Source organism: Equus asinus, chromosome 5, assembly GCF_041296235.1.
Source record: "Equus asinus isolate D_3611 breed Donkey chromosome 5, EquAss-T2T_v2, whole genome shotgun sequence".
Lineage (NCBI taxonomy): Eukaryota > Metazoa > Chordata > Mammalia > Perissodactyla > Equidae > Equus > Equus asinus.
The window spans coordinates 101,460,896-101,481,759 of NC_091794.1; the positions used below are offsets into that span (position 1 = coordinate 101,460,896).

At 57.3% G+C, this 20,864-nt stretch overlaps 1 protein-coding gene across 4 annotated transcripts in view; it reads right to left on the reverse strand.

Annotated features, from left to right (window-relative positions):
* Positions 1-1,555: 1,555 nt before the first annotated feature.
* Positions 1,556-20,864, reverse strand: part of PADI4 (peptidyl arginine deiminase 4) — a 33,297-nt gene continuing 13,988 nt past the window's right edge. Inside the window, exons 3-17 of one of the 4 annotated variants that reach the window (XR_011503603.1) lie at positions 20,234-20,300; positions 18,428-18,495; positions 17,303-17,420; positions 15,681-15,806; positions 13,974-14,152; positions 13,708-13,811; positions 12,729-12,840; positions 11,420-11,527; positions 7,419-7,573; positions 6,253-6,394; positions 5,892-5,994; positions 5,263-5,483; positions 5,064-5,134; positions 4,303-4,443; positions 1,556-2,385 (exon numbers count right to left, since the gene is read on the reverse strand). Coding sequence is in view for 3 of the 4 variants with exons in the window: in XM_044769800.2 (XP_044625735.1) it covers positions 2,152-2,385; positions 4,303-4,443; positions 5,064-5,134; positions 5,892-5,994; positions 6,253-6,394; positions 7,419-7,573; positions 11,420-11,527; positions 12,729-12,840; positions 13,708-13,811; positions 13,974-14,152; positions 15,681-15,806; positions 17,303-17,420; positions 18,428-18,495; positions 20,234-20,300 (1,728 nt within the window). In the remaining variant the exon portion in view is untranslated. Of the gene's footprint in view, positions 2,386-4,302; positions 4,444-5,063; positions 5,135-5,262; positions 5,484-5,891; positions 5,995-6,252; positions 6,395-7,418; positions 7,574-11,419; positions 11,528-12,728; positions 12,841-13,707; positions 13,812-13,973; positions 14,153-15,680; positions 15,807-17,302; positions 17,421-18,427; positions 18,496-18,987; positions 19,283-20,233; positions 20,301-20,864 lie in introns of those variants that run through there. The other 3 variants (XM_044769800.2, XM_044769803.2, XM_044769801.2) reach the window with 3 other exon arrangements.

The window sequence follows — 20,864 nt, forward strand, 5'->3', positions numbered from 1 at the left end:
GTATCTGGGTGGCCCTAAATGCATCTTTATGAGAGACGCAGAGGGAGGTTTGACGCACACAGAGAAGGCAGTGTGACACACAGCAGAGGCTGGGGTGATGCAGCCAGCAGCGGGTTGGAGAGGCAAGGAGTGGACTCTCCCCTGTAGCCCCAGAGGGAACACGGCCTGCGGATACCTTGATTTCAGCCCAGTGACGCTGCTTTGGGACTTCTGGCCTCCAGAACTGGGAGTGGATAAATTCCTGTTGTTCGAAGCCACCAGTCTGTGGTGATTTGTTCCAGCAGCTGCGGGAACCTCCCCTGTGCCTTCTGGGGAAGAAGGGAGGGGAGGGAGAGCTCCGGGCGGCTGGGAGGACTGCCAGCTGCTGCTTTCTCTCAGGTGGCTGCCCCGAGCCCCACCACGGCTCCTTCATGGATGCCCCCCACCCCCTCATGCACGTTTGCCTTGATGCTGGTCTGTGGTAGCCATCAGCTTGTCTTTAGTCCCTCTGCAGCCCCAGGAAGCCAGCGAGACCTGGAGCCTTTGCCTGCTGAGGCCGCTGGCTGCTCCAGGCAGCCCTATGGGTCAGGTTCTGGGATAACCTCACACCAGCTTCCTCTTGTGCTGTGTGGCCCCTTTCTGGTCCACAGGAAACACTCCTGCATGGTTTTTTGTTTTTTGGTAAGGAAGATTGTCCCTGAGCTAGCATCTGTGCCAATCTTCTCTATTTTGTACGTGCAATGCTGCCACAGCACGGCTGGATGAGCGGTGTGTAGGTCCGTGCCTTGGATCTGAACCTGAACCCGGGGCCGCCACAGCAGAGTGCGCACAAACTTAACCACTACGCCACTGGGGCAGCCCCGACACTCCTGCATCTTTTGCCCCAGCAAATTCTGGGGTGGCAGCAGCTGGTCTCATAGGAGGAGCACGTTTTGACCCAGGTTTCATGGACCCCCTTCCTCGCTGTCAGGGCTGGGGGTTTTGATGTCCGTCTGTTCCACCATCCTACTTCCTTCAGACCACATGAAAGCAGCGGCTCTGGGTGTTTTCTGAGCATCTCAGGCTCCATGGAGCCAGGATCTGGCCTCAGTTATAAAGATCTCGAGTCTTCAGGTTTTATTTTCTATGGAGGAATTGAATCCCTATGTCAGGGCCATATAAGAAAACATCCCAAAGGACAGAGAGGGGACTAAGGACTTCATTCCACACAACCCACGGCTCTACTGCGTGCCGCGCCAGCTCTCGGGAGCCCCTGGCATGGCAGCAAACACGAGGGACAAGAGCCCACCAGGTGGGGCTTTCATGCTGGTGGGACAGAAATGACAAATGGGAGGGACAAAGAATTTGCTGATGTCTGGGCGTGTTTGACAATGACAGTCTGTCCCTTGGGTTCTTGCACGACCCGTCTGTCCCCTTTTTCTCCAAGGACACCCATGAATGGGGATACGATTCTTCAGCCCCAGCTTGGCCCTCAGGACCTTGTAACGTCACTTGTCTACGGAGAAGGCTGAGGCGACATGAGGACCATCCCTCCTGCAGGACTTGCCCCTCCTGCCCATGTGCCTGAGAGCCCAGTCTATCTTTATCATTTTATTTTTTGTCATGAAATACACATAAAAAGAAGCATATTTTATACACACACGTTAAAGTGAACAATCCATCTGTCTTGGGATGTCCACCTGGCCGGCTGTTTGGGACTGACTTCAATGCAGCTCTGAGGAGGGAGGGGCCGCACCCTCAGGGCTAAAGCTTAAAATCAGCTAGGCTGAGGTCATAGATTTTATAGACCAGATATATGCCCAGGAGCAAAAGACACGCCTCGGCCTTCGCCCTCTCCTGGAGGCAGCTTCAAGCCTGTAACATCCAGTTCAAGCACGACGACGAGTGAAGGAGAAGGAACGAACGGTAGGAATGGCAGCCTGAGCGCGCGCACCGAGTGGTTCTAAAGCTTTCCTGCAGCAGAACTGAGTTTGCAAAGCCAGGACTATCTCGGGATCTTCAGAGGAGGGTCCCAGGGGCCGGGACACGGCAAGGAAACAAGCCACTGCCGGGAGGGAGGCCACCCCTGGGGGGGGGCCAAAACGTCCCCAAGAGCTCTGGCTGGGCCCCACTGCAGGGGCCCACCGCCTCCGGCCAGGAGCTTCCCGAGCGAGAGGACGTCACAGGACGGGCTCAGGGCACCATGTGCCACCACTTGAAGGCAAAGGGCTGCCGGCGCACGTTGGTGCCGCAGTGGACCTCCCCGTGCCGGACGTGGTAGGAGGAGAAGTCGTCGATGAAGGTGCAGTGGAGGCCCAGCGGCTCCAGCAGGGACCGCACCTTCTCCTCCAGGCAGCAGCGGCCGTGGATGACGGGCCCGAAGGGCTTGGGGATGCCCAGGTGCTTGCCCAGCACAAGCATGTTCACCTGCAGAGAGAGGGCACCGTCAGGGGCAGCCAGCCTTGCTGTCCGAGCACCCCCTCTTCTTTGATGGCCCCCTTCACGGATGAGGAAACTGAGGCCCACACAGGTAAAGCGGGCTACCGAAGGCCAGCCAGCTCTCTAGGACTTATCCCCAAGTCTGTCACATCCAGGGTCCATGCTCTTAACACCATACTCTCCTTCCCCACCTGCCACCTTCTGGCAAACTCTATTACTCAAGGCCCAGCTCAAATGCCACCTCCTCTGTGAAGCCGCCCATGACTCCCCAAACTCTGACAATTAGTCACCCTCCTCTGTGCTCCCATAGCTCCCAGCACAGTGGCCTGCACACAGCAGGCACTTACTAAGTATCTGTTAAATGGATGAATAAGTGACTACCTCTTTTGTAGCCCTTTCCGTACCTTATAACATATGTAAATGACTGTTTCCTCCATGATATTGGGAAGCACCCTGGTGAAGCGAAAGGACGAGGATGTTGGCTCCAGGCCAAGGTGGCTTTGAATCCCAGCAATACTACTTAATAGCTGTGTGACCTTAGGCAAGTCACTTGACCTCTCTGAGCCTCATCAGCAAAATGAGCCCAAACGCATTTCCATTGCTCCAACAATCAGATAAGAGCATGTATGAGGAGCACTGAGCCAGCAGGTAGTAAGCGCAGAGTCAGTCCCCAGGGCTCATGAGTCACTGAGGGGCATCTTATTCTCTGTCATGGCTCAGACACAGCCCAAGCTGAGGGCCTCATACTCAATTTCTCTGCTGCTTCATGCCCATGCGCCGCCTCCCGCGGCAGGGCGAGTGCTCAGGCTCCCTCCAGGGGCCCGGAACAGTGAAGGTGGGAGTCAGCCCTCGGCATTACAGACGGCAGATGGTGTCATCGAGACGCCCCCCCACCCCCAGCCACAGACAGCAGCTTTCCTTCCTGAGCCGGGCAAGCTGGCTGGGCACAACCAGAGAAGGCACAAAATGCTTGGGGCCAAGGAATTCTATTCAGCGCTGCGAGGGGGGCGGCCCCTCCTCCCTGCTCTGGCCCAGGAGCCCCGTGTTCTAAACATCATCCTTGGCAGCCTCTCAATGCATAAAACAGAAAAAACCCGAACCACTGGGTCCGAGGCACTGCCGTGAAGCCCCAGGGCCCTGGGGAGGCCTGTCTGACCAGCACTGTGCAGGGGACCAGCGGCTCCTCCCTGGACTGTAACCCCGCCCGGCAGGAGGGGTGGCTGTGGGCCCAGCGGAACTGGGGGAGTTTCTGCCCGGCCCTTGGCACCCTTTGAGGAGACAGCAGCAGGGCAGCGGGATGGCGAAAACAGAGCAGATCACTTCACCACGGTGCTTGGGGGTCGCGGTTAAAAGTGCTTGACAAAGGCAGATCCCCCTCAAGTCCACTCTTCAGAGGCGAGCATCCCACCCAGGCCGCAGCACCAGCCTCACCTCCTCCCAGAGGCCTTCCAGGACCCCTGTGTCTGGAGAGGAGCCCCCACCTTTTTCCCTCTCAAACGTAACCTCAGAGCGTCTTGCTTGTTGCTTGTCTCCCCCCTACTCCACCCCTACTTTGCGCCCCACACCGCACGGAAGCCCACAGGGGCAGTGCACCCTGCTGGTTAGAGCGTGGCTCTGCAGCCAGACCCCTGGCTTTATATCCCAGCTCAGAATCCCGCCTCTTGCCAGCTGTGTGTTCTTGTGCCAGAGACCTCGCCTCTCTGTACCTCCTCTGTCAAGTGGGGGTGATGACAGTCTCTGACTCCCAGGGTGGTTGTGAGATGCCCAAAGCTGCATAGGGCCACACAAACCCCAAGGGGGCGAGCAGCCAGCCAGCCCTCCTGGACCCGCACCCAGAGCCCAGCGGGCCTCCCGGACTTCAGGCCATTGGCAAAGGCGGGCCGATCCCAAAGCCCACCTCCTCACCATGTTTGGGAAAAGGGCTTCAGCCTTGTGGGTCCCTTTGGAGTCCTGCTGGAGCTTGAAGAGCTGGGGGATGTCGATGATGTCCCGCTCCGTCAGGCCCAGCTCCCGCTTCAGCACCTCCCGGTTCCAGTCGATGCAGCTCTGGGGTGGGGAGGGGGGAGTGGTGGGCATGGCGGGCCGACCCGGGCGGGGGTGGGGGTTGCTGCCGGGAGGGTGGTCTGTGGCTGAGGCCAAGGAAAGGACCAGGGACAGGGCAGGAGGCAGCGATGGGCACCTGGTTCTCTTCCTCCTTCCCCAGCTGCTCTGCTCTGCTCCTTCCCCCTGCCTCTCGCTTCTGCTCCTGCGTCCCTGTCTTTCTGGTCGCTGTCACTCTAGTGCTTGGCTTCCCTCCTGCCCCTGTCCCTCTTTTGCTGAGAGTTTCATCTGTCTTTCTCTGACCCTGGCCTCCCCGACCTCCTCTCTTTTCCACCTTCAGTGCGCTTCCGTAACGGGGACAGAATCCCCCCGTCTCTCTCTCTCCCTCCCTCCCTCCCTCCCTCCCTCCCTCTCTCCCTCTCTCTCTCTCTCTCTCTCTCTCTCTCTCTCTCTCTCTCTCTCTCTCATGCATTTGCCCAGACCCCACACCCGTGCCCCACGGAGCCCACATGCACCCGTGGAGGCCTCTGCCTTGTGCCTCTGGTGGCAGGGACGGTGGCTGGGAGGGGGGCGGGGTTGTCAGGGCTGCCCAGGATGTGGCATCTCCTGGCCACCCAGGCCAGTACCTCCACGTATGAATTCTGTTCTCTCAATTTCTTGTTTGACAGAATGTCCTTTATTTTCTGCCGTTTTCTTTCTGTCGGGAAGGAAAAGAAAAAAATAATGCAGATGAATTCAGAGGTTGAGTTCCCTCTTCCCAGCAGGCGCCGTGGGGACTCAGTTTTCTCCTCTACAAAATGGGGGCAGCAATAATTCCTCACATACAGGTTTGTCTGAGCGTCCGGGAGGCAAATGCCTTTAATGAGATATTTTATCGGGGTCAGTTCTCATTAAAGTGGTGCTCATCCCCTTCGATTCGTCTCCAAAGGAAGCCCGTTTGCCAAGGGACAAACAGGGTCCGACCACTGCCCGAAGCCACACGACATACTGCAGATATTAGGTGAAAACTCGCAGCCTCTGACCCCGGTCCATGTCGCTGGACTTTACTGAAAAAATAAGATTTCCTTCCGTGCTCCAGCCAGACGGAACTGTTTTCAGATCTTCGAACACATCTTGCTTTCTCCTACCTCTGAGCCTTTGCATTCACTGCTCCCTCTATCTGGAATCTCTCTCTTCCTCTCATCCCACCGCCCCATTTGCCTGGCCAACTCCTACTCAGCCCTCACGCTCCTGCTTGGTCTTTGCCTCCTCCAGGAAGCCTTCCTTGAACTCCTCCCAGACACCCCACCCCCCAACAAAGCCTTTCTGGTGTAGCTGTTTCCTTGACTCACTTGCCCTGGACTGTGAGCCCCGAGACAGGGAGCTATTCTGTCCTGTTCACACAGCTAAGCTTAGCTTAGCACCCGGCCTGGCACATAGTAGGTGCTCAAAAGAACAAGGCATGGCCTACTTACTAGTGACCCCTTCGAAAAGCAGCGCCTCCCCGTGGCCCTCCTTCAGCAGCTCCTGGAACAGTTTGTAGCAGGACCTGGGGCTGGCCAGAAGCAGCCGGAAGCCCTGGAGGCAGAGACACTGGGGTCAGAGGTCAGCTGTGCCCCAGGGGCCCCCCCCCCCCCCCGAGGAGGAAGGCTCGGCCAGGGTGCAGGGAGCGTGGCTTGGACCCAGGCTGGCCACCTCGTCCATGACCCCTCCCGGGGGTGGGGTGGGGGAGAAGCAGAGTCAGGCAGGTAAGGGGGCCTCCCGGCAGAGTGCAGAGCTGGGCCTGGAACCCAGGCCGGAGGCGCATGGCTTCCTCCAGGCAGCCCCCCACAGCACCTTCTTGTGCGCGGGAACGAAGGTCATGAACTCGTCCACGTGGCCCACGTACAGCCAGTCGGAGTAGAGCTCCACAGGCGCCTGCACCTGCTGGGCGACCAGGAAGTCCCGCAGGGCCTGGTGCATCTCCTGGCTCTCGTGGCTGCCAACGCAGGAAGGAAGGCGTATCACGGGGTGGGGGGTCAACAGGAGGTCTCTGAGGGACTGGAGGCTTGGCCAAGGGGTCAGGTTCTCCTTCAGAGAAGGGACTCAGAAGCCTAGGATGCCTTTATTATATCCCCTAACATTTGAGGAATTTAGGAATTGTCACCCCAGTTTTATTGGGGGAAACTGAGGCAGAGAGTCAGTAAGGTCAACAGGACCAGAGCTTAGCCTCAGAAAGCACTGCCTGTTGACTCAGCCTAGATGCTAGAGCTGTGGGTAAACATGGGGTTGGGAGCTGGTCCCACCTGAGCTGGTGACCCCTTGTTAGCTGTGTGGCCTTGGGGATGTTCCTTCTCTTTTCTGAGCTTCTCCTTGCTCTAGCCTCCAAGGTCCTTCATGACCTAGCCCTTTGGCCTTCCTCTTGCTTAATCTGTTTTAGCTACTCTGGCCTTCTTGAGCATGCCCAGCTCATTCCTGCCTCAGGGCCTTTGCACATGCTCTTTCATCTGCCAGGAAAACCCTCTACCCCAGATCTCCATGCAGCCATATCCTTCTAGTCATCAGGCTGCGGCTCAAAAACCCCCTCCCCAGAGGGGCCCTCCCCGATCACTCCAACTAACACAGTTCCCACTCCTCTGCTCCTCCCTGTTTGGCTTTCTTCACTATTTGAAATTATCTTATTTGTTTACTTTTCTATTATTTGTCTCTTCCACTAGTGGGAAGGGCTTGTCTGTCATGTTCACAGCTGTGTCCCTTGTCAGCTCCTAGCATAGCGCCCAGCACATAGTAGGTGCTCAGGAAGTATTCACTGACTGAGAGAGTGTGTGCGGCGGAGCTGTAATATGGACTTGGGTCTATCCAGCTCCGAAGACAGTACTCCTCACCCTGCACTACGATTCCTCTCGGATGCCCTCCAGTTTCCCACACCCTCGTGGGTTGGGAGCAAGTCAGGAAGCCTTCTGCTCTGGCCTCTGCTGTTCCAGGGCATCCCTGGGTCCAGCCCTCCGCGCCAGGCCCCTCACCTGGGGTAACTGCTGCTCCCGATGAGAACCCTGCCCAGGGGGTACGTCTTCCCCGCGACCGTGACGGGCGGGCTCACTTCCAGGTTGCCGAAGGAGTCGAGGTCGGTAATCTCCTCTGTCTGGGCCCCTCGAGTCACGTAGCCAAAATCTGGACCCTGAGATGGGAGAAAACCGTGCCAAGTGTTAGGGAGCCAAGCCTCGGGGTGAAGAGAGGGTGGGGTCCAAGTTCAAGGACTAGCCTGTCGCAGGAAGGAACCGGGTAACGTCAGCAGCCGGTACACAGCAGGTGCCGTTAGGATCTGCGGGATGTTGGAGGCGTGCTGGAGTGGGTGGGCGGGGGAAGGCAGCGGCGTTTGTGGAGTCCCTAATGCTTGTAAGCCTGAACTTGGGCATCATAACAAATCTGCAAAATATCGTTTTTATCCTCATTTTGCAGAGAAGAAACTAAGCTCCGAGTTGGGTGTGGCTTCTTCAGGTCCCACAGCCAGGTTGTGGGAGGACCAGGATTTGGGCTGTCTCTACAGCGGGCCCTCCCGGTCCACACCCTGCGTCATCCTGATCTTGGGCTGGAAGGAGCTTCGCCGAATGGCTGTGACGTCTCCACGTGGATCTTCGTGAGAAGAGCAGGTGGATGACCCATCTCTCACCCTCGGTTTGCTTCCCACGGTAACCCATCGAGCGGCTGAAAGCAGCACAGCTTTATTCTCTGACAGTCCTGGAGGTCGGAGGTCTGAAATCAGTTTCCTGGGGCTCAAGGGGCGCCGGGGCTAGCTGCTTCCAGAGGCTCGGAGGGAAATCTGTTTCCTTGTCTGTTTTTGTTTTTAACTTTTTTTTTTTGAGGAAGATTAGCTCTCAGCTAACATCTGCCACCAATCCTCCTCTTTTTGCTGAGGAAGACTGGCCCTGAGCTAACATCCATGCCCATCTTCCTCTACTTTATATGTGGGACGCCTGCCACAGCATGGCTTGCCAAGCGGTGCCATGTCCATACCCGGGAGCCGAACCGGTGAACCCCAGGCTGCCAAAGTGGAACATTCGCACGTAACGGCTGCGCCACCGGGCTGACCCCTTCCTTGCCTTTTTGAGCTCCTGGTGGCCAACCTGGCTGGTGGCCTCCTGCTCCGTCTTCAGGGTGCATCACTCCATCATCACACGCCTCCTCCCGCCCCGACGCTCCTTCCTCCTTCTTATCTGGAGGGTTACGATTACAGACAGGCCACCCGGATGACCCAGGAGAACCCCCCCCCCCTCCAGATCCCTGACTTAATCACATCTGCAACGGCCCTTTTGCACACGAGAAAGCATCAGGTTCCAGTGATTAGGACATGGACCTATTCGAGGGGCCATCATTCAGTCTACTGCCCTAGCAATGATTACCCCGTTTCTCAGATTCTAAACAAATGGCCTTACCACGGCTAACAAGCCCACAGGCTCTGTCCCCTCTCCTGCCCCATGCCCCATCACCTCTCTGACCACCTCTCCCACCACTCTTCCTCTTGTTCGCTCTGCTCCACCCCTTCTGGCCCCCTTGCTCTTCCTTGAACATGCTAGGCATAGTCTGCCTCAGGGCCTTTGCACTGGCTGTTGCTGCTGCCTAGAACACTCTACCCAGACATCCATATGGCCAACTCCTTCACGTCTTTTGAGTTTTTGCTCCAATGTCAACTTCCCAATGCAGCCTACCCTGCCCGTGCTATTTAAAATTGCAGTCGAATCCTCCCCACCACTCTGGCACCTGGGAGCCCCTGATTCTGCTCTTCCTTTTTCTAAACTATTTGATTCCACCTTCCAACATATGATGGAATTTATTTATTTGTTAGATTTCTTGTTTACTGTCTGTCTCTCTGGACTAGAAGGTCAACTGCGTGAGGGCGGGGGCCTTGGCATTGCACCCTGATGGGTTCTGATTGCCTAGAACAGGGCCAGGCACAGAGGATGTGCTCAGACTGTTTGATGAATGAATGATCAATTCACGCAAGTCACTGCCCTGGCTCTCGCCAGGAGAGGGGGTCAGCTCCATAGGCTACAAGCTTGAATTTCTGCAGGCACATGACGGGGTGTCCACTGTCTGCAGAAGTGGCTCCCCAAGAGGGGGGATGCTCACAGGTGCCACCTGACACAGCTCCCGGCACAGCCTCAGAAATGCTGCCCTTTCCATTCTCCCCAGGCTTTCTGGTTCGTCAAAGATTAAAGTCCCAGAGGGCGTGAATCCATCCTTAACACCCGCTAACCTCCCATTTTCACAACCGGAGAGCAAAGCTCAGGCTCAGAGTTTCTGTCGTCATTTGGATCGAGCTGGCTTTAATAATTTAATTTTGTTGTAATTCTGTTTCATTTCACCGTTGCCTTCTATTTATGGTACGTGCTATTGGTCTTCACAAGCAGAGGTGGGACAGAAGCTACCGACATCTTCTTACGGGAAGAACACCCACTGTGTGTCGGGCTGCGGGCTAGGTGCCCACGGTCCAGCGATGGGCGCCTCGGCCCCAAGCCCCACCCTTGGGGCGCTTCCAGGCCACAGGGAGGCAGACGATGAAAAGTAACAAGTCGGTGATTTAGAACAAAATACTCAGAAGAAAACAACAGAGTGCTGTGGTCGAGAAGGCCAAGCGCTGGCTGGGGCGTCCTTCGGTGGCAGGACGGCCTCACTGAGGAGGGCGTCGGCGCTGGGACCTTCAATGTCAGCGTCAACCTTCAAAAGTCGGGCCCATTTAAAGAACAGGGAGGCCAGTGGGGCTGGAGCGGGTGAGGGACAGAGAAAGTGGCCCATGAGGGGGTCGGAGAAGCAGGCGGGGCCCTTGTCACACTGGGAATATCAAGTAGGAGACACGGCCACTGCACAGAGCAGGACTGGAACCAGCGAGAAGGGCCGCAGTCCCAGCAGCAGCTGGCTGGTTTCTCCCCTCGCTCCTGAAACACTTTAACCTGATTCCTCGGCAGAGAGACACCGTGGACCCAACGGACACCAGCACCAGTCAGCACAGGAGAGGGAGCGTGACAAGGTGCTGAGCGAGACTCCGGTCTCCTTCCACTGCCTCCTGTGTGGGAAGGCCGCCTCCCCTCCCTCGGGGCGCAGGGTGCTCCTTGAAAAGCCGCTCATCCTGGCCAACCTAGCGTGCCACACTGTTTCCTGCCTTTTCCCTAGCGCCCGGAGCCAAGGGGCTGTGAGGGCGGGGGGCCGGCCTTGGTCTTCTGGGACAGCAGTGGGTCACGGGGGGTCAGAGCAAGCTCACGGAGCCGCCGGCCTGGTTTGCACTCCAGCTTCTCCATTCTCTTTCTGTGCGACCTTGGGAAAGCTGCTTAGCCTCTCTGAGCCTCATTTCTTCATCTATGAAATGGGCCGAGGGATAGCATCTACATTAAAGGTCATCAGACAAATTAAATGAGTCAGTGCCAGTAAAGAGTTTAGCCATGACTGACACAGAACGCATGTTCGATAAATGCCCCCATTATTATCATTATTATTATAATTCTGTGCTGAGTCTGCACGAAGCTGCCGGGCCGGCCAAGCATAAGTCATCAGTATGTCACCCCCACCCCACCCCCCAACACATGTAGAGTCTTTGGCGGATAAACTCGCACCTAGGAAAAGACCACCCTGATTCTGAACGCCGCACCTCCCCCATACCCCAGAAGGAGCCCCTGAAGGCCAGACCCCACCCGAAAGGCAGAGCCGCCAGCTGGACGGTGGGGAAGGGTCTGGTCCTGGCTGCACCCCCACCTTGCAGCAAGAGCATCTTCAGTGGAACGGGACACCTAAGCCTGACCTGCGTCCTGGGCAGGGTTATCTGGAGGACCAGGTGAGCTGGTGGCTGGAAAGGGCTTTGGGAAAGGAAGAGCGGATGTCACCCTGGTCCTGGGAGAAACAACATGGCCCACTGTGCGGTCGCTGCCTGAGCAGGAGCGCAGGCTCAGCCCAGGGAGGGCTGGGGAGACAGGCGGGAGGCAGGAGGCCTCAGGGACGGGCGTTTCGGCAGCGGGCGCCCCCCACCAGCACGTACCCGCACGCATTTGATGGGGAACTCCTTCAGGCCTCTGTTCCTCGGGGAGTCAAAGACCACGGGCAACATTTTGTGCGGGGCCTGGATGTAGCCCACTTCCATCTCATCCTGCGCAGAGCCAGTGGGAGGGAGGCCGTGAGGCGGGAAGCCAGGGAGCGGGGCGCCTACCACCCGGTGTTAGGAGGTGATGGGGGGAGGGAGGGGTCTGCAGGAACATGGAGGAGGGGCCCTTCCCCGATGCGGCTGGGATGGGTCGAGAAGACTTCTGGGAGGGAGCACTGCTGAGCTGAGGCCTGGAGGGTGGCAATCAGAGCAGCCCGCCCCAAAGGGGGACAGGTGAGGCCCCAGCCGGGCCCTGGGGCAGAGCGGGTGAGGCTCAGAAACGCATCTGTGCACAGCCTGCCCAGATTCCAGCAGGCGGATGTGACACTGGACACAGAGCACCAGGAGGCTGAGCCGAGGAAATGGCCACCCCTGTGGGTCAAAGTGGGTGGCACAGCAGCCACTTCATAGGGTTCACCCCAATCTCACACAGATGGAACCACGAGAAAGGAGGAGACGGTGTCATCTGGGGGGTTAGGAGAAAGATGCACGAATTCCCACCGGAGGCAAGGGGGAAACTCCCAGAGGGGAAGCATTCAGGCTGGGGGCGGACGAGCGTGATCTGGACATGGTGGGGGGAGTGGGCAGGGCAACAGAGAAGGAACAGGATGGCCACAGGCGTGGAGGTGAGAGCAGGGCAGACGGCACGGAAGGGCACGGAGTCCCGGGGCAATTCAAGGGCATTCAGCCACCGCTGCCCACGGGCACTGAGCTGAAGGAGGCTGAGTCTCTGCCCTCAGGGAGCTCACGGCACAGAAGCAGACCCGTGACACAGTGTGGCCGGTGCGGTGGCAGGCTGGCACTAGGTGAGGGGGGTGGCCAGGTTGGGAGGGCCCTGGAGGCAACCTGGGAGCCATGGAGAGTGCTGGAGCAGGGCTGTGGCCTGGTCTGTGGCCCAGCCCAGGAAGGCTGGCTCGGAGGGATGGCCACTCGAGGGCCTCTTGAGCTCTGCAGCATTTGTGAGGTCGTCTGAGAGCTTCTAAGCAGCAAGACGACGCCCATCTTGGTGACAGCAGGCCCGCGGTGGCCCGCAGGGAATGGCAGTTGAACCACTTGCCTGAGCCCCCCGTGCAAGGACCCTCAGAGGCTCCACCCACCCTGCCCATCTGCCAGGCCGAGCCCTGGAGCCCGGGTCCTCCAGCGTCCCTTGACCCTCGGGGACGTTCATCCCGTGCGCTCTGGCTCGCCCGCCCCCAGGGCCGCAGACCTGCATCCACTGGTCGTCCTGGTTCTCCTCCTCGGAGCACACAGTCAGCTTGCACTTGGCCTTCTTGGCCAGAGCGCTCACCGACTTCAGGAAGTCCTCATTTTCCAGTACCCTAGAAAGAGCACCAGAGAAGCTCCTCAGTGCTCTGGAGTCCCGGCCACGGCCTCGGCCAGGCTCTGAGGGAGACGCTGGGCCTCTGCGGGGTCCCAGGGGTGGAGCAGCTGCCCCGGTCGGGACCAAGCAGAAGAGGCACGTGGCGGGCGCTCCGGAGACGCCGGCTCCTTCTGTCTCTGCTCTCAGCGAGCATCACCTCACTGGATTCTCGTGACAATCCACGAGGGGAGCTAGGGCACCCCCTTCCACCGAGGAGGTCAGTGCTCAAGGTCACGCCGGCTGGGGACAGCACTGGGACTCGGACCCTGCCTTACTGGCTTCCCGCCCATGTCCTGACCACCACGTTACACTCCCACCTCTTCCGCCCTGAAGCAATGGGCAGAGGAGAGGGCAGGGTCCCCTGAGACCGCAGCGGACCAGCAGGTGCTCTCAGGCTGCAGGACGGAGCAGCCTGTTCAAATGCACACGGGCCCCACCCCAGAGACACGGCCCAGCAGGAAGGCGCATTCTCAATGAGTCCACAGGCGTTTCCGGTGCAGAAGGTGCCAGGGCCACACTCAGAGCCCTGGAAGCCCTGGAAGGCTCAGGGACCGAGGGTTCTCATCCTCAGGTCTAGCAAACTCTACAGGCCCCCGGAGCTAACCCAGCCCTCAGCCTGCATCAGGGCAGGAGAGTGACAACAAAAACAACAGTAATCACTCTCCCGGCCTTGGGATGGGTGCAAGCAAGCCGCAAGCCCTGAGCGAGTCAGAAAGGGGTGAGTTTTTCCCATTCACATGGCAAGTGCGCAGTGGGCCCGCGGCCAGAACTCCGGGCTCCCCTGGCGTGTCTGTGCCCCGCCCCCCAGCGCTCCAGGGCTCCTCACCTGCACACGTACACCTCCTCTGGGGGCTGGGTGTTGGGGGTCATGATCCAGGGGGCCACACGGAAGGCCACGCTGTCCTGGAAAACCAGGGCCTTGGGGAACTCCTGCAATGGGGAGGGTGGGGGAGCGGCCGTCACGGCAGCCGGGGCCCAACAGCTACTTCCCAGCAGCTGTTTGGAGCCCCCTCCCCAGGTGGGCTCTTCACTGCACGCCCCCCCCCAAGTTGGGCCACTGCCTGGAAGCCCAGGTCCCCTCTCTGGGCCTACCGGTTTGGACGCGCCCAGCAGGGAGACGGTGAGGGAGACGAGCCCTGAGAAGCTGGCGTCCGGGAAGGCGAGGCCCTCCACGTGGAAGTCCACGCTGTGCTGGCCGCCCGGGAGCTCCAGGGCATGAGACGGCTGCTGCGGCCCCAGGACCACCTTGTACCTGGACCGCTGTTTGTCCCCTGGGGAGGGCAGGGGCGGCTCAGGTCTGTGTCCCGACCGCTGGAGACCCCGTCTTCTCCTCCGTGGTGCTGTGCCGCCTTCCCAGGGCCACCGCGTGCCACCCCTGAGGGCCCCTCACGGTGAAATCTGGCCAGAGCTTCCATTTAGGAGACAGACTAAGGCCTCTGCTAGGACATCATCCCCCTTGGCTGGGAGTCCAGGAAGCGGGGAGGGGGTTGCTCGAGCCACTCCCAACTTTACAGGAGCCCATTATACATTGCGGTTCGTCCATTCATTCATTCATTCATTCATTCCCGAGCACCTGCTCCCAGCTGACATGGGGGAGCCCAGGCAGACGGTCACTGCCTGGGTCCCAGGGAGTGCACAGCCTCCCGGGTGAGTAGGGAAGAGCAAAGTGGGTCAGATCACAGAGAGTCATCAGTGCTATGATGGAGGGAACCACAGAGGGCTTCCTGGAGGAGGGGACGCCTCCATGGAGGCAAGCAGTGGGTTTGTCACCAGACAATGTCAGTCTAATCACTGGTCTAGAATGGAAGTAAGTCAGATCAAGTCATGCCTCGGCACAAAACCCTCCGATGGCTTCCCCGTCTCCCTGAGACTAGGAGCCAAAGTCACATTCCATGCCTACTGGATCGGGCCCCTTCCCCTCCGCCCTTCCTCTCGAGCCTCATCTACCGCTTTACCCCTGGCGCACTGCACTCCAGTGGCACCGACTCCCTGTGTCCCTCAAGCCCACGGGCACCAGCCTGCCTCAAGGCCTTGGCACCTGTGGTTCCATTGGCCTAAACGCCCTTCCCCGGGTGTCTGCATGGCTGTCCCCACCCCTCCTTCTGCTCAAATGACACCTAATGGGGGAGGCTCCCCTGACCACCCTGGCTCCACGCCCTCAGACTCCACCCTCCCCCACACCCCTGCTCTGTCGCATTCTTCTGCACAGCATTTTATGCCACCTGACGCACTGGGTGTGTTCCTCAATTATTTGACGCATCGTCTCTCCCAACCCGTCCCCGAGGGCGGGGACTCTGTCCGCTCTTTGCTCCATGCCCTGGGCCTGGCACCGCGCGGCACTCAGCAGCTGGTGCTCACGAGCTGCTGCGACGTTCTGCCATCTTTGATTTGTGGGATATGGAAGAACAAATTATCACATAACACACGCAGGCAGCTTGGAGTCAAAGATCTCCGCAAACAAGAGTCCTCGTGCGTGTGTGTGCGTGTGTGTGCGTGTGTGAGTCAGGGACAGAGAGAGACACACAAAGAACAAGGACAACAGTCCTCGGGAGGGAGGGGATTTCCTCCTCGGTGCTCACCGGCACCAGACACCATCTGCTCGTTTGTCTGCGTTTTGTCTGCGTGTCCTTTCGAGGAGGCAGTGGGCAGAGATGTCGTCCATCTTGCTCACTGCTGTATCCTCGGTTCTTAGAACCCGGCACACAGTAGGTGCTCAGGAATTATTTGCCGAAGCGGGTGTGAAGGGGCTGTGCCCCGCTGGCGGGGGCAGGAAGGGAACACCCAGGGCCAAGGACTCACGATGGACACGGAACACCCTGACTTTGTCCATCTCAGATTTGGCCACGTGGAGCACCAGCTGATGCGTGGAGAAGAAGTCCCTGGGGGTCTTCGTGCTCAGGGTCACCAGGGACATGTCCTCCAGCTCTGGAACAAGAAGGGCGCGGCCTGAGACCCTCCCCACTCCGCTCCTCCCTCCCCTCCCCAGCTCCTCTCTCCCCGCTCCTCCCTCCCGCTTCCCGACTCCTCCTCTCAGATCACCCTTTACCGTCATTTCCTGGTATTATTTTTTTTTAACGCTCTTTCCAGTATTTAAATGATGCTTTTCATTTTGGAATTAAAGCTAAGCAAGTTTTTGGTCTCCTCCCACTGGGATGAGCTTAGCAAGTAAGCTTGGCGAAGCAGAGACCACATACAGTCTGCTCGTCGCTCTGTCCCAGCTCCTGGAACCTAGAAGCACCTAGAACAGCGACTGGCACGTGGCAGGTGCTGATAGCTATTTCCGGAATGAGTGAGTGGAGAGGCTTCTCCCCTGGGCCTGCGTGGGAAGGGACCCACCCTGAACATCGGCCGACAGAGGCGTGGGGTGAGCGAGGCCAGACATCAGCCACAGGGTTGAGGGCCCTGGGGTGGGCAGGGTTTGAACCCTGGATCTGGGTGAGCTCCGGGGAGGTACTGCAGCTCTCGGGGCGGGTTTTCTCATCCGCGAACCCGGCTGGGAGTAGTGCCCACGCAGAGGGAAGAGGGAGGTCATGTGTGTGAAGTGCTTATCCCCGTGCCCAGCGTCCTGGGTGTGCCCACAGAGGGGGCTGGCTCTTGCGATCGCTGCCGTGTGCCGGGCACCGGGTAGAAGCAGCCGGGCAGCAGGCCAGGCCAACCGCATGCAACTTCAAGCGCCACCACTTCTGTGCTGTCCTGGCACCTCCCCAGGCAGCCCACAGCGCCCCCTGGCCTCCGACCTCGCGCCCTCAGCGCCCTCCTCCAGCGCAGGTGGGCAACGTGCGTGCCTTCCACCCCGGCCACACCTCAGAGGTGCTCCAGCAGAGACCCTGCACCTACGACCACCCTGGTGCCCCTAACTGCTCTGGAGTCGGGATGCCCGGGTTCAAACCCTGAGCCTGTGACTTACTAGCAGTGCGACCTTGAGCAAATTGCTTAACCTCCCCATGCCTCGGTTTCCCCATCTGCAAAGTGGGGATGAGGACAATATATACTTCTGAGGCTTGTGCTGAAGGATCAAATGAGTTAATTATTCTGAAGTGGTCAGATCAGGGCCCAGCATGCGGCAGGGGCTCAGGGCTGCTCCAACACGCGTTTGGGGCAGAAGTCAGGTTTTCATTTTGAACTATTTTGGCCCCAGATTTGACCCAAGCGCAGAAGTTTGGGCTGGGCCGTGGAAACTGGGGCCTGAGGGAGCACTGGGAGACTCAGTGCTGCTCCCAGCTCTTCTCTGGCTGCTGTGTGATCTTGGGTGGGTCACTCACCCTCTCAGGACCCTGGTCCACTCCTTCTCCTATACAAAGGACACGTATCAAGAACACGCCTCCAAGGACCCTGATTTCTGACAGCTGTCCCCAGGCTCGGGACAAAGGACTTCATAAAAAGACAAAGCTCTCCTCCCATCAGGTCTCGGGGATCTTTACCTTTGCTGTCAAGCACCTCGTCATCCTCATAGTCCAAGGTGGAAGACTGGGGATTGTCTTTGTCACAGTTCACCAGCAGGATGGCGCCTTGCCCACGAGGGCCCCAGGTCCAGGTCCTCTGCAGACACCCAGTAGAGACGGGGCACGCTTAGGAAACTCTGTAGGTCCCTCCAACTCTCGGGGCCACCCTTCCCTAGCATCTCATTCGCCTCGCGTGGTTTATGCATCTTGCTGCCACAGCAGGTAACTCTTTGGTCCCACGAGTGGATTTCTGCCTGTCCCCAAAGTCATAAACAAATTCGCCAAAAACGCAATTCATCCCTTAAAAAAAAGGAGCCCAAGACAGTAAAAGTGACTTTAACAGCTTTTAAAAACTGTTGGGTTGGCAAACGAGACTGGGCTCACTATTTGTGTCAAGATTCTAATCGACATAGTTACTCTCATGTGAACTCTTAATTACTCATTCACCAAAGTGTGCACACTATTCTTAGCAGCCGGTTACTCTCTGTCAAACTATTAAAGCAAATTAAGAGGCCCCTCCCGGGAGGGCGTCATCACCATTTCAGGGCCACCCTGAGGTTTATCCATGGAGCTCATCGCCTGCACGCTCCACCTCTGCGCATCCCACCTTTTCTCATCAGCGAACTTTCCAGAACACACACTCCCCACCCCCACCTGGCTTGGTCCCTTCTCTAGCTCCTGCAGCTTCTTCCTTTGTCTGTTCTTCACCCCATGTGGGCAGCACCATGCAATCTCTCCCACCAGTCGTTAAAGCCTGGGGGAGGGGATTTCTGAGCCAGAGTCAAGACCTGCCTGCAAATTTTCTCTCTGTGTGCATTTACTGGGTGACTCTGTAGCTCCTGGCTTGTAGGACAACTCATTCTCTGAACAATCAGTGTAAATTTAGTTTTGTCAAAGAGATGGGAAATATATAAACCAAAGTGGTAATGGTGATTTTAGTTTTCTTTTTCTCGTTTTTCCTAAATTGTGTCTCTTTTACAGTTAACACAGGATACGGGGACAGTCCGCCATTCGCCCCATCACCACAAGGGGGCGCCAGAGGAAACCGCGGTGGAGTTAGGGGAGCGTTTCGGGTACCGGGGAGCCGTCAGGTTTGAGCCCTACCTGGTTCTTCGTGGCTCTGGTTGGCTTCACCTGGCCGGTGCGGGTGATGTCCGCGCTCAAGGTGATTTCTGAAATCCCAGCGAGTAAGAGGAGAGGGTTGGTGAGGGTCCGGGGTGGGGCACGCAGCCCTGCCCCGGTGGACAATCGATTCCCCAGGAGGCTGTCCCCAGGCTTCTCTCCCTCCCCTTCAGAGGAGACAGGTTCAGAGCCCCACCCCCCACCGTGTCCCCCAAGAAGAAGTCTGACTGCGATTGAGACAGCAGAGCGGGGTCTTCGGAGCACGCCCGTTCTGCTTTGGGGGGACCATCCCATGACTCTGATGCCAACCAGACCCTGCATGTCTAGACATCCCCAGGGGTTTAAAGAGATCCCCAGCCTCCTCAATGGGATATTTGGTGGGAAGCCCCCGCCAGGACACCTTGCCAGGCTCAGAGGCCTCTGGCCCCAACTCCAGCCGCCCCGACATTGGGTGGGGGACAGGGTGATTCCTCTGTCCCCATCCGGCTCTTCATTACGTGTACTGTGACTGCACCGGGGACAAATCATGGCAATAAACGTACCCCTGCTCTGTCCAAATGGCGTGGCCAAGAAAACATGCTTGTTTCTAAGTCCTTCCTCCCTCATCAGGACACGACTACACTGTCGTTCCAACAACTTAGGTCCCACCGTGTGACACAGTGACGCGTGAGCTCACAGTGTGACGCTGACTGGATGACCTTTTAACAGATCCACAGTCACATATTAGTGTCAGGTCAGAGGGCACCGTGCTCGGTGGCCAGCACTTCCTGGCTCCTTCACTGACCAGATGCATGAACGTGGCTGAGTCTATGTACCTCTGTGCCTCAGTTTCCTCATCTGTAAAATAGGATAATAATAGTATCAATTTCAGTGGATTCTTGTGAGGTTTAAATGTCAAGTCTCAGCACAGTACGTGGCATAGAGTAAGTGCTATGTTATTATTATCGAAATGTGTATTAACACAATTAATGTGTGTCAATGAATGAAATTCATTAATGAAGTGAAACCTGAAGTTCACGTGCTTTTCATATATTTAAATAATAATTATATCATGATATTATTGTTCAAGATGAGGTCAAGTTAAAATATATACTTTATTTAGGGGCCGGCCCCGTGGCCGAGGGGCTAAGTTTGCGCGCTCTGCTGCAGGCAGCCCAATGTTTCGTCGGTTCGGATCCTGGGCGCGGACGTGGCACCGCTCATCGAGCCACACTGAGGCGGCATCCCACATGTCACAACTAGAAGGACCCACAACTAAAATATACAACTATGTACCGGAGGGCTTTGGGGAGAAAAAGGAAAAAATAAAATCTTAAAAAAAAAATATATATATATATATATATACTTTATTTAAAGAAGAATGTTCAAATATAAGTAGATAGTTGATATGGCAAAAATGGTGAAGATTGGATGTAAATAATGGAATTTGGTGAACACTAGCCTATATTATTGTATAAGACTTTTTCCTATAAATATTTGAGGTGTCAAAAAGGTATAGGGACTCACATATTGAAAATCCACATACTCATTCCAAGTTGAGAAATAAAATATTGAGATGCAGGTGAAGCTCCCTGCAGACCCCTTCCCCGCTTGTATTTCTGGGTGGGCCACTGACTGGGGAGGGGATATTTCTGGACCCCGGAAGGACGACTGGCTAGAAGTCGATCTTTGTTTCTGCTCAGTCTGAAGGAAGCTCCAGGCTGTGGTTTCTCCTGGAGAGACGCCTTGCAGGACTGTGTGTGTGCAGCAGGAGGGCGACATCGCTCCAACATCTTAGTCATCACTTACCAACCCCGGTGACATACAGCAGGGCTTGGACCAGGTTACTCTTGGGTCCGTAGTATGAAATCTGAACCTATAGGGAGCAGCAAAACACCAATGACTTCTCTTAGTCATTCAACAAACACTCACTAGACCCCCCCCCGCTATGTGCCAACTCAGGGCAGGATGCTGAGGAGACAAGCTTGGGCAAGAAGTGGCCCCAGCCTGTAAGGAGTACCCCAACTTGTGGCAGTGGAGGGGTAGCAAAACATGTAAATGACTGTGACACAGAAAAGAGGGGACTATGGGAGCCCAAAAGGGCTTACTCTGCCTGGGCAGGTCAGGGAGGCACACTTTGAGGCAGATCCTGGAAGGGGAGTAGGAGTTGAGCAGCTGGAGACGTGGTGGAAGAGGCCTTAGAGGGAGAGCGCTGGGAATAAGCCACGGACACCGGCCCGGCGGGAAGAAGGGACGGAGGAGACCGAAGAAGCAGACCCCGCCAGGCTGGAGCCCGCCCGAGAGGATCTGGGGAGCAAGCGTTTTGGACCGGTGGTGGCGTCTTTAGGACAGCCTCTCCGAGAATAAAAAACACCAAGCCCCTTTGCCCAAGGTTCAAAATTTAGGAAGAACGCGTCTGATTGGCGCAGCCTGGCCAGAA